Source organism: Harmonia axyridis, chromosome 1 (genome assembly GCF_914767665.1).
Source record: "Harmonia axyridis chromosome 1, icHarAxyr1.1, whole genome shotgun sequence".
Classification (NCBI taxonomy): domain Eukaryota; kingdom Metazoa; phylum Arthropoda; class Insecta; order Coleoptera; family Coccinellidae; genus Harmonia; species Harmonia axyridis.
Window position 1 is genome coordinate 2,698,051 of NC_059501.1, and position 13,584 is coordinate 2,711,634.

The following is a 13,584-nucleotide window of genomic DNA, read 5'->3' on the forward strand; positions in this document are numbered from 1 at the left end:
CTTGACAGCTGTTAAATCGGTCGCCATCTTGAACAGTAATGCCAACTTAAAGTTATATACCTCGAAAAAAAAACACCCGTTAGTTTTCTTAAAAAAAGAAGTTTTTGCAGGCTTCCCAAAATCATATAAATCATTCACTTTTCAAATCAATAAATTTTCATTTGTGATTGTGAAAATCAAATTTTCAAGTGGTATAACTCCAGATTTATTCCATCAACCAACTTAAGATATTCAGATTCTAAAAATTTTAAGCCCCTAGCACATTTCATTCAGGAATCATTGTGTGTACATGTGAAGTTCGGAAAGATGTGATTTGACCTCAAATTCTTATTCAGCGAGTCAAACTCAATCATTTGAGACTACCTCTAGCTCAAAATTCGAAAATCAAGACATTCGAGAAAAAATAAGAAATGAATACTAACTTCTGTTAAATGATTACCTACAATCGAAGATCAAAATACTTGATTAACTAAAAAAAATATTCATCTATAATATTCATAGTATATATAGGTATTAATTTTTAAAATGGGATTGTGAAGAAACTCCATGTAAATTTTAACATATAATAAAATAATATAATAGTTACATTTGGAATTCCACAATATCAAAGAAACAATGAAACTTGTAAGTTCCCCTGTGAAACAATAGATTTGGAATAACTCTAAAAAGATATACCAATTATATTTACTTCTACATTAGTCAATATTGACGAAAAAAATGTTTCAAAAGTTCAAATACATCGACAAGCTCTTTTACTGAAAACAAAAATTTAAAGAAAGAATATCCAAAATAAGAAAGAAGTACAAGCTATTAGAATTGAAAACTACATATGCCAGTTGTCCCCTGAGTTTTGGATGTATGTTTATCAAACTGAAATATTCTACAGAAGAAAAAGTTTATATGACTAACATATCGTTATTGATATATTTATAAATACAGTTTTTTATCTGATCCACACTAATTTGAAAATATATGTGACGAAATACATGGTTACATAATTTCTACATGACAATATTGAATTTGATAATGACTGATGAAGAAGATGCAAATATTGATACAATACAAAGCAGATTCAAAAAAATCAGAACATAATTTCAACCATTGGGATATTATTTCAACCGTGAAAATTATCAAGAAAAATTTCCTTCAGCTTTGAATTTTTTCTTGAGATTTTCAGTTAACTAAAAAGGATATTCAGAAAACGGAATTATAAACCAACAGAAAACTATCTCTGTATGAGCATGAATGAAATTATCAAAATTCAATCATTTCAACAATAATAAATTTATAACTAAATAATTTCCTACTGTTTCTCAAAAATATCCGGAATTCTACACACACATTTTTCTGTCTTATACTCATTCAAATTTATGCACACGAATAAAACATTCTGTACAAAAACTTGGAACAACTAGACGCAATATAGCATTGTGATGTGCAATTGAAGTTTTGATTTCCCCAATACTGTAACACTAGTTTTCGCTGGTCCAGCATCTTCAATATCGTTTGAACTAAATCTAAGAGGTATTCAAATTTTTTTAATTATTTTAAATTAATAATTATGTAATTTTTTTTAATGATCTTGACAGCTGGACTATGGGGAAAGCCTTCGACTACTTTTTTGTTTCTATCATTTGGAACTCTTCTTTTGTGAAAACTTTTCATTTTTTGTTATGTAGAACAACGTAATATTTAAATTTTCACAGGTTTGATCTTGTTCTTGCTTCAATACCAAACATTTTGTTAATTAAAATTGAGATTGTTTGCATCCCTTTTGTCCAACTTCCAAGATGCAGAATGCAAGTTTTCAGTCCTTATCTGTTTTTATAAGAGGCGAAAATGAACAGACAACGGCTAGGGCTGGACCAACGAAAACACCAGTTAATAAATGTAAAAACCATTTTGAACTAACTTTTTTTTTGTTTTAAATGAAACCACTGTAAAACTCAACCATGCCACTAACAAAAACTCGGAAAAACAAAACAGTCAATCAGTAAAGCTGGAAACGTGTGGTGTCGATTGAAAAATTGATAAATCCGAGAGCGCCAAATCAACATCCCCTCACTTGAAGACGACACGACATTTTCCACAGGGTAGGCAACATTTATTAAACAAAAACACCATTAACGCCTTATTATTTTAGTCCATGTATATTTGAAATATCACTCTATATTATTTGCACAATAAAATAAAACTAAGTTTCAAATAACCTCATCCTTTATCTCGTCACTTTGTTTCAAGCGAATCTAGCGACATCTAGACTGCCTGGCATTAACTCTCAACGGAAACATTTTTGTAATCCAAAAATTCGAATAACTCACACTATATACCTGACTAAATCAACTGAATCTCGATTATAAGCACAATGAAAAATCCATAATTTTGTTGCGATGTTTTTTCGATCGTACAATTTACAAACGTACGTCTGGGGATGACGTTTCTCTACATTATTTAGAATATTATCATGCGATTCAAGTCAACTATATACACAACAAAAAAATAATAAGGAAAGAAGCTAAAAATGACATAGATCTATATAAATTTATTAGTTGAAAGTTATACTAATGACAGTTGTGGCAAATTGTAAAAGTACTATTTGCTGAGCATCTTTTTTTGCTGCAGCCAGGGAGGGGGAAAAATTCATCACTTGTCCTTTTACACTATAAGCACCTTATTAGCGTCCAATTTTCACTGTGTCGGCGCAATGTGGCACTTAAAACTGTGGCGGGGCTCATATTTTCTGGATCTTCTCTCCTACAACTACAGGATTATTACGCCTAATTTCTTTAGCTCCCAGCTCTCTGTAGTCGAAGTCGCAATCGTGTTTGTCGCTGTACCGGTGGATACCACAGAATAGCCCCCCACACCTGCATTCGAAACCTAAAATAACACAAACAGATGAAATCGACAATACAAAAGACAATAACAACAAATACTCCAATAAGATTAGGAAATTGAAAAAAAAAACCAACACCAAAACTGAAAATGAAAAAAATCTTCAGCGAACATATACCGTATAGGATGGAAAGGACTTGCCTTAGAGAGGTTAGTTTTTGGTTTTCACCCAATAAATATTGGGGGGTGGCAAAACTCAGGATTTCTTCTCAGCTCGGAATTTTCACATTTACACAGAATGAAGAAAATATAGTAACGTTTAATATTTAACTTATTTTTCATTTTAATAACAATTATGCAGGAAGTTATTTGTAAATGAATAACTGCATAGTTGCTTAGCTATATCGATTTTTATTACAAAGATAATGGTAAATCTAGCCTTGGCTCACTAAGCCACAATTCAATTTTAATGATAATTTGTTAGATTTGGACATTATAGAAATTAATGGAAAAATTGAAAAATAAGGGAACTATAGAAAAGGTACAACGTTTTCCCAAAACCAGTTACCATGGCCTTCCTGGAGTATCTGATGACAGTAGACATCAGGATAGGTAATTTTTCAAAGGTTATGGAAATTTGACAGATATTATGTCAGCTGTCTACCATAGAAGAAAGAAGACATCAGGATAGGTAATTTTTTAAAGGTTATGGAAATTTGACATATATTATTATGTCAGCTGTCTACCATAGAAGGGATTTTCTTTTTCATATAATACAACGGATTTGTCATTTTGAAATTTGACGCGATTACAATCAGTTTTGATGAAGACCACTACAAAAAAGTAAGCAAGAGGAAGCAAATCAAGATCAGCTACAAGTGAAAACTAGGGGGATTCAAAATCGTCAAAAAAATCTGTCTCGCTTACCAGTCAAGCCGACCTTCTTGCGACATACGCGGCATCTGTTCTTCTTCTTCTTGTCCTTGTCTCCATCTTTGTCTTCCTCCGTGCTGTCCGTTGATACTCCGGGGACAGCACTTGGAGATGCTTCTGCGGGCACATTTAAAGATTCAGGAGTTGAGATGGCGGCTGCTTGTGATTGATCTACGGCCTAGAACAGAAAAATAAAAAAATCAGTCGCCGTAATTTACTGTAAACGAGAAAAAACAATATATGTACATGTTTTGGTGGAACGACAGCACTCTGTTAAAAGTATTGATGTATACAGACGGACGGACAGAATCGAATTAGAGCTCAGATTCGTCATAAATGTCACCCCCCTATAGTTTGAGACCATGCCAGGCTCAAAATTCGAAATTACAGACATTGTGACGGAATTATAGAGCGATATCGGTTCTCGGAGATCGAGCGCTCAAAAATGAAACGAACGATTGTGCCAAACAACCTGTTATCCTTGCGGAGAACGTCGACAAAGATAGGTGTGCGTCATTGAACGGTAGAGATAAAGAGTGAAAAATACTAATAATAATAAGACAAGCGGCGGCAATTTTCATAAGTGCGACATTGGGATTTCCATATAAGAATTAAATATCGATCAGTCCAATGTCGTTTTCCGTCGACGCATTCGTGTTTGCTAAATTAACACATTCCTCGAGAGATATATTGTCGGTTTATCGGGTAGTTCGAATAATTTCAAGGTACGCTAAGCTCCACGTTGATGGTTATCTTCGGATTCTATTTTTTTTTCGGGCAATTAAGTCATCAAAGTTTATGTTTAAGAATCTACCAGAGTTCCGGTATTTGTAGCAACGAGACAGGAAAAGAGTATCAACATGTTTAGAACAATCACTTTCTGAGAAAAATGTCTTAAAATGTACACAAGGATAAAACTAGTTATTTATTGTATAGAAATGTTGCAGACATGGGAAACCCAAATATTGTTGGACGGACATATCTGGTACTATGAGACTGCATTTAATGTAGGAACCAAATAAAAGAATATGACAAAAGGTACATCATACCCCAATAAATGACGATTCCAAAAAATAAAAATGGAATAGTAACCAAAAAAGGTAAGACTCATATGATCTAACTAATATTTTGTAAATAGAAATGTTGCAGACATGGGAAACCCAAATATTGTTGAAGAACATATCTGGTACTATGAGACTGCGTTTATTATAGGAACCAAATCAAAGAATATGACAAAAATAACATCATACCCAAATGAATATTGATTCCAAACAATAAAAACGAAATAGTAATAAAAAAAGGTAAGACTCATACGATCTAACTAATATTTTGTAAATAGAAATGTTGCAGACATGGGAAACCCAAATATTGTTGAAAGACATATCTGGTACTATGAGACTGCGTTTACTATAGGAACCAAATCAAAGAATATGACAAAAATAACATCATACCCAAATAAATATCGATTCCAAACAATAAAAACGTAATAGCTATCAAAAAAAGGTAAGACTCATACGATCTAACTAATATTTTGTAAATAGAAATGTTGCAGACATGGGAAACCCAAATATTGTTGAAGGACATATCTGGTACTATGAGACTGCGTTTACTATAGGAACCAAATCAAAGAATATGACAAAAATTAACATCATACCCAAATAAATATCGATTCCAAACAATAAAAACGAAATAGTAATAAAAAAAGGTAAGACTCATACGATCTAACTAATATTTTGTAAATAGAAATGTTGCAGACATGGGAAACCCAAATATTGTTGAAAGACATATCTGGTACTATGAGACTGAATTTACTATAGGAACCAAATAAAAGAATATGACAAGAGTTACATCATACCCAAATAAATATCGATTCCAAACAATAAAAACGGAATAGTTATCAAAAAAAGGTAAGACTCATACGATCTAACTAATATTTTGTAAATAGAAATGTTGCAGACATGGGAAACCCAAATAATATTGAAGGACATATCTGGTACTATGAGACTGCATTTAATATAGGAACCAAATCAGAGAATATGATGAACATTACATCATACCCAAATAAATATCGATTCCAAACATTATTAATGAAATTTCAATGAGATTACATCGACATTATAAGATCTGACTAATATTTTATAGTGTTGCAGACTTGGGAAACCAAAATATTGTTGGAAAAACATATCTGGTACTATGAGACTTCATTTAATATAGGAACTGAATCAAGGAAAATCAACTGAAGGTATTGAAACGATATAACTTATATGATATTATATGAAACACCATACCCATATATAAACATTTCCAAATCGAAATAACGAATGACGAACATTACCGAAAATTCACTCGACCGCACTATCAACCGTCCAAAATCTCAAGGTCATACCGATTCGAGGACGAAGCCGGTGTGGTTTGACACCCTTCCCTCCGTGACTGGACTCAGGCTGCTGATGCTGGCGACATCGTGGGCGCTACCCTGCTGGCCGCCCGGGCGGTCTTGGACGGCAGCGCCCGGCACCAGGGTACTGCTAGGGCGGCTCGGTAATTCCTGACTGCTGCTCTTCTTCGACGGCAAATGGCTCTGTGACATACTCTGGATTTGGACGATGGGATGACGAAATGTCTGTCATTTTGACAGGGGAATGAGAGAGAGCCGACGCGGTTGCCACGGATACCGATTCGGGACAGTTTTGGATCGTCTGTGGGCGCGACGGTTTTTTTTTTATACCGTGTTCCTAGCTTTCAAAAAATATACACTGTGTCCGTGAAGTATGGAACAAATTCATTTTTAGCTAAACAGATCATTTTAAGAAATAATCCTGAAACACGTCGATTTTTGATTTTAATGTACCGTATTTTAAAATAATGATCTAATATACAGGGTGAATTACATTCGAGTAATGACTTCACCGTCATTTTTTTTTTTAATGGAACACCCCATTTTGTCTCAATTTTCCGATTACTCTAGCTGAACTGATTCCAAAAATGTATCACATGTTGATTCCAATTGGTACAGGGTGGACAAAAATACAATAGTTTAGTGTGTGCTCATAAAGTAACGCATAACATATTTTATTAGTTAAATTAACAAAATTATAAAAAATACTTATTGTTTAGCGGCAATTGGTTTGAATGTAACACTCTGTAGTTTATTGTTACATTTTTAGATTAATAAAAACGATCTGTTTCCAAACATGTTCGATACTTGTGGTCTAGCAGACAGAATATGAAAAAAATTATTTCTTATCAATTAAAAAAAAAATAGTCGTCTAGTTTTTTGTGAAATGTCATTATTTGTTTAGTAATTAGTTTAGTACTACAATATTTTTGGTATTCGTGAATGTTTTAATTTCTTTCATATTCTGTCTGCTAGACCACAAGAAGAAAGAAAGAAGGGAACAAAGTACCAAATATGTTTGGAAACAGATAGTTTTTATTAATCTAAAAATGTAACAAACTACAGGGTGTTACATTCAAACCAATTGCCGCTGAACAATAAGTATTTTTGATAATATTGTTGATTCAACTAATAAAGAATGCTACGCGTTACTTTATGAGCACACACAAAACTATTGTATTTTTGTCCACCCTGTACCAATTGGAATCAACATGTGATACATTTTTGGAATCAGCTCAGCTAGAGTAATCGAAAAATATAAACAAAATGGGGGTTTTTCATTAAAAAAACATTACTCGAAATTAATTCACCCTGTATATTAGATTATCATTTTAAAACAAAGTGAATTGAAATCAAAAATCGACGTGTTTCAGGATTATTTCTTGAAATGGTCTGTTAAGCTCTCGGTTAAGCTAAACCTGGTGTTACACTTGGTTTCTTTCTCGTCTGTTTTGGACCTTTTCGAACTTCTATTTCAGTACTGATATTTTGATGCTTGTTAACAAACTTATTGCAATCATGGACAGTGCCCTTCCTAATTTGATTTGTCATATTTTAACACATAAGAATTGTACATTTTGAGATTTCAGATAGAAACTTTCCATGTCTGTCTCTTGAGCGTTTCTTGACAATTTCAATCAGAGTTGCCGCTAGTAAAATTGCTGTTTTTCGACCAGTGATGAAAGAAATTATAAAGGAAATAATACTCACATCATCATGGTTGAAATCGGCGTGAGACATCAGAGGATTTATAGGATTAATGTGATTCGTTGGCGTAGCTGCGGAAGCCATGCTCAAAGCGTTGCAGTGACTTGAAGGTGTGTTTGGAAGTTGCTGTTTCTTTTTGAGGGCCTCCTGAAAGAAAAATGTATTGCGTTGATTTATAATAACGAGACTAGAACTAGAGAAACGCGAAATACTGCTAGATGTCAAGTAGGCCAAGCAAATGGTGACGTTTTTCCGTAATTTCGTCCTTCAAACGCTCCAATAACGCTATGTGATAGTCGCTGGTGACGGTTTTCTTCTTTTCAAGATAGTCGATGAATATTATGCCATGCGCATCCCAAAATACTGATGCCACAACTTTGCCAGCCGACTGTTGCGTCTTTTCACGTTTTGGAGTCGCTTCATCGCGTGCAGTTGACTGTCGATTGAACTCCAGCGTGAAATCATGGAGCCATGTTTCATTCATTGTTACATATTGCTTCAAACGCTGCTAGTTGTGTATTGGGAAATAAATATGATACGTATTTTCCGCAAACAGCCAAACGCCAAAAAGGAAGGTAAGACCAAAAGAACTCACCTTGTAGCACAGCGAACACAGCCCATCGGTGGCCGGACTGCCGTAGAAGCCACAGCCCGATCTGCAGAGGGTCTGCATCTGGTTCGACTCTCGCTCCATCCTAGTATCCGGCTTCTGTATCTCCTCTATCTTATCGCTTTCTCAGCAACGTCCCTGAAGAAACGTGGTATCCGGTGACGTCACCAGGCCTAGCGCGTATTTTGTGGACCCTTTGTCACGAACGATCCTCTGTCAAGGAGATGCTTTTCTGTAAGGAAGAAGAAGAGAAATTTAGCTTTCAGTACGAAATACACTACAAGTAATTCTAAAAAAATGAATAAATAAATAAATTTACTGATTTATTAAAACGGCATTAACTTGGCATTACTGTTCAAGATGGCGACCGATTTAACAGCTGTCAAGTGACTTATTCTCAGTTTGGTTTGGTAATTCATCATTAATAGACTCACGCCTGAACAACGCTTGCAAATAGTGCAATTTTATTTCGAAAATAATGGTTCTGTGCGGAATACGTATCGCGCACTACGTCCATTTTATTTTGTTTAGCGATGAAGCGCACTTCTCGTTGAATGACTACGTCAACAAACAAAACTGTCGCATTTGGAGTGAAGCTAATCCTCAAGTGTATGTTGAAACACCGTTACACCCAGAAAAAAACTAATTGTTTGGTGCGCTTTATGGGCTGGTGGAATCATTGGTCCGTACTTCTTCAAAAACGATGATGGCCAGAACGTTACAGTCAATGGTGATCGGTATAGAGTCATGATTACTAACTTTTTCATTCCTGAATTGAACAACCATGATGTCCAGGAGCTGTGGTTCCAACAAGACGGCGCAACATGTCACACAGCTCGTGCCACAATCGATTTATTGAAAGACACGTTTGGTGACCACCTAATTTCACGTTTTGGACCTGTAAATTGGCCTCCAAGATCTTGTGATTCAACCCCGCTAGACTACTTTACTATGTACATAGCCCCCCATGTATAGCTCTAAAAAAATACCCTGTAGAACTTTTTTTTCTTGAAATGATCCGAGGAACCTGTCATTTACGTTTGTACCTCCAATTCAGGAACACCCTGTATATACATAAGAGGTTACATTTTTTCCTGCAAGGATCACAAAAGTTAATCGTCGAAAATAATAAACAGAACAAGCCGAAAGAATTCGAATTCCTTTCGATAATAATCACGATGCCGAAATGGCCGCCTCGACATCCAGATCTGGAACACAGTTCCGCATAAGAACGTGATAATGTGTTGTTAAGCCGCTACGACGCCAGATCGTTTATCTGCTCGGATATCTCGGTAATTCCGGAATTTGACCCCGTCTTCTTCGACTGGTGTGCCAGAAAATTGAACCGTACGAGATAACCTAAAGCTTTTATTGCTTTCGATTCGACGGCAGAAGCTCGATCATTCGGAGGAATCGCGAAACGATCGATTCTATGTTGAGCCATAGAACTCTCTTACATTTGAAACAATTCATAGAAAGTCAGGTAATAGGAAAACGTTGATAATATCATAAATTTCGGAAATGAGCTTATTTTTTTAAATTCACGAAAGGAATTATTGATACAAGTTCAGTTACAGGATTCAACAGATAAAAGTATATTAGTTATTATAAAATACACCCAATATTAAACAAGGAATTTTTAGGTATAAAACATTGCATTAGAGACTGATACATTTTTTATTGACACAGCAAATTATTTTATTGCTTAAACAAAGTGATTCACTTAAAACGGTCCATTATATTACCGAAAAAACTCTTATTCACCGAAAACCCTGTATATTTTTTGTTGAAAATGTGCTAAACATGAATAACGAAATATATTTATCGTTCTAGCAGTGGTATGACGTCATCGATGACGAATCCGAGATTCCAACTGCATCCACTTTGAAAACGCACACAAAACCTGGCAATTTTAAAAATTTGTCATGTAATCCTTTGCTATGTTACCGATGTACTTATTTAGATTGTTCGTTTTTATTTCATCCGCAATAAGATCATGTTTATCTACATTTATTTCATAAGATTTGAATGAATCATAATCTCCCAGCATAAGTTAAAACGTTCGAAATAAAAATTTCAAATTTTGTTTTGTGAGCAGTAAAAGGATTGTTTTGACAGTTTGTCAACGACGTTTTACTTCCCTGACGTCTTATCATTACGAAAACTAATAAATTATAGTTTCATTTCAACATAATTGTACAAAAAAAAAATAAGAGCAAAGTGGCTGAAGATAAAACTCATCTTGTCCAAAAAAGGTTAGTCATCTAAAAACGAAAAACCAGAATTTCAAACCTAACCTCATTGTCAAAACCTCCAGAGGCTTGAAATCGTTCAATCGAAGGAAAGCCTCACTTATATGTCAAAGATATTCGAGGCAACAATAACTACAAACAAAAATATAACAAAAACGCTGCAATTCGAAAAGTTGTTTGTAATTTCCTACAAATCATTCCAACATAACAAATCCAAGCTTGACAAACACAAGGTGCTACCGATTGTTCCTTCAAAACGTTACATCCATATTGTGAGATGAGACTGCATTTTAAGATTCTACAATACAAAAAATTTTCGGTACGATCTTCAAACGGCCTTGTACTCACCACCCTTACGGTGACCCAGGCAATAGGGGGCAATATCCGAGCTTCGTCAGAGAATCATCTTGAAACCGCCTGGCCTTTATGCAATCGACTGTGAAACGTCGTTGATTCTCTCAACGGACTTTAGTTTTTCGACGTTGGGAATCGACAGTCACACTTCTACGCCTCTGCACGATTCCTGATATTTCAAAACTGACGTTCGGTCCGAAACCATGGCGACCGTTTTCACCCGGGTCAAGTTTAACGAATGTTTCCCAGAGGGCGCTTCGACCGTTCGCGGTAGTTCTAGTGGATTTTTTGCGGGAATTCGTTTTCAATGATCTCAGCACGTGATTTATCTATAATTACGAAGCGGGCTTTGGAACGGAGTCGCGAACTGATAATTACTTTCAGAGGTCGATGAGTATGAATATACTCGAAAAAATACCAGAGTTAATGGCAGATTTCTGTATGTTGCCAAATCAGAGTCGATATATAGACGCTGTTTTAGGTGTTGCATCAGTGGCTGAAGGTTCGAAAATTCTAAGTGAATCATCGTCTCAATGTTAATACATATTTACAATCTAATTATCGTAAAAATTCGAATTATGCTATGAGATGGAAAGTTTCAAAACCTATCAAATATCGTAAGATGAATATAGTATACAGCATTTTACCTACTACCCAGAAAACAATTTTGCATTCAAAGATATTCAATAATTATGACATTGTTGGGATAAAACAAGCAACAAATGAGACCATACAATTATGTATCAGATACGAAAAGAAATACAAAAATTTAAAAACTGCTGTAACTGGAAGAAAGTGCTCAAAGCCTACTACAATAATAATAATAATTATGTTCATTTGAGAACTCTCTGTTACAAATAAACTTAATCACAGCAATTCACAGCAAAATAAACTTAATCACAGAATACAATTACTCAATAAATCTACCTACAACACAGTGTTTTTATCAATTTTTTTTTTTGAGAGGACTAAAAATGATTTCAACATGGTGATAAAGCGCCCGGTACGGGGGTATTTCAAAAAGATATCGTAGAAAAAAAAGATTCGTCAAGTTCCTATAAACAAAATCGATTATGTCTGTTTCCAAAACAAAATCGTGTTTTGATGGGCAATGTTTACGATTCCGACGACCGAAGGACGTAGATTGATAAACACGCGTGTTGGAGTATACGAGGGCGGTCAGAAAATTAAAACGACCAAGGTTTAGCAGTTTCTATTTCTAGTACATTTTGACTTATGATTTTGTTTCATTACATATTTAATGGTAATTTCAGTGAATAAATCATCATTCTTAAAATTATTTCTAGCTACGTATTGTACTGAACTATGCCTTTTCAGGCTATTTCATAGAAGTTCGGTGCTTGAAGTGTGCATGCTTCAAGTCTATTTTTGACGCTCGAACCGAACAGGAAATTCAACCTAACTTTTTCGCGTGGAATGTCAAAATGCGGGTCGACCATAGAGTAATAAACATAGATGGAGGAAGTATAGTATACGCACTTTTACATGTTCCCAATATGGTTAGATTACGTTTTCGGATTGTGATATATTTTCAAATCCACAATTTCACTATATCGTTATAAATGTATATTATATTGAATGAAATATATTTATTTCAGTGATTACCGATTAAATATGTAAATTTGAATATCTGGAATCCGATATTTTTCCAAATTGTAGAATTTATAATAAGCAGAATATTCATTATTTTCTGTATCTACCTGCTGAAATCCAAGGTTTGGCAACTTTTGCTCTCCTACTGTCATCAGTTGTTTCACGTCGCGTCGTCTGAAGTTTGTTTTCTGAATTTCTGATATATTTAGGTATTTATTTCAATATATTTTGAGCCACTATGAAACGTAGTTTCACTATGGGACATAAGAAGTGCGTTCTTTGTGGAGAAACTCGCGAATTGAGTGAAAAATCGTATCACTGATATGTTTTCATTTCCGCGCGCTTTATGTCAAATTTGATAGTTCATGTTGGGGACAAAATTAGCTTACTAAAAATGACATATGCTCCCTCTATCTATATTTATTACTTTGGGTATTGATCATACCTGTCATAAACACTGCCCTTCCTAATTCGATTTATGTCACGTGTCAAAAAAAAAATCAAATTCTGTTGATCAACTTTTTTTTAAAGGAGAAAATTCGCGCGTTTCGAGCGAGGTGCGTCAAGCTCAGAAATGGACGCGATAAAGATAAAGGCTTAGCGTCATAAAGCGTTTAATATTAACGACGCCCCGGGAGACACGTTCGGCGGGCGTCGTCGGATTTGTCGCCTCGTGCGTGGTCTCCCTTAAAACAACGCCCCCACCCGTCAGACGACGGCAGCAGGTTCATCGTACATTTCGCAGTTTCGGGCTCGTCGACGCGCATTTTCGAGCTCGACGACCTTGATCGTTGTCCAAAACAATATTTCGAGAGATACCGCGATTCGAATGATATTAGCGAATAACAAGGAGAGCGATAGAAGATTCCGAATGGAACAAT

At 35.0% G+C, this 13,584-nt stretch overlaps 1 protein-coding gene across 4 annotated transcripts in view; it reads right to left on the reverse strand.

The window, feature by feature from the left end:
* Positions 1-549: 549 nt before the first annotated feature.
* LOC123688718 (AN1-type zinc finger protein 6) overlaps positions 550-13,584 on the reverse strand; it is a 49,238-nt gene continuing 36,203 nt past the window's right edge. For 2 of the 4 annotated variants that reach the window (XM_045627355.1, XM_045627356.1), the window contains 4 exons: positions 8,469-8,715; positions 7,877-8,020; positions 3,763-3,946; positions 550-2,880 (listed from right to left, as the gene is read on the reverse strand). In XM_045627355.1, the coding sequence (XP_045483311.1) occupies positions 2,732-2,880; positions 3,763-3,946; positions 7,877-8,020; positions 8,469-8,567 (576 nt within the window). In that variant the 5' untranslated portion in view covers positions 8,568-8,715 and the 3' untranslated portion in view covers positions 550-2,731. Of the gene's footprint in view, positions 2,881-3,762; positions 3,947-6,154; positions 6,408-7,876; positions 8,021-8,468; positions 8,716-11,083; positions 11,243-13,584 lie in introns of those variants that run through there. The other 2 variants (XM_045627357.1, XM_045627358.1) reach the window with 2 other exon arrangements.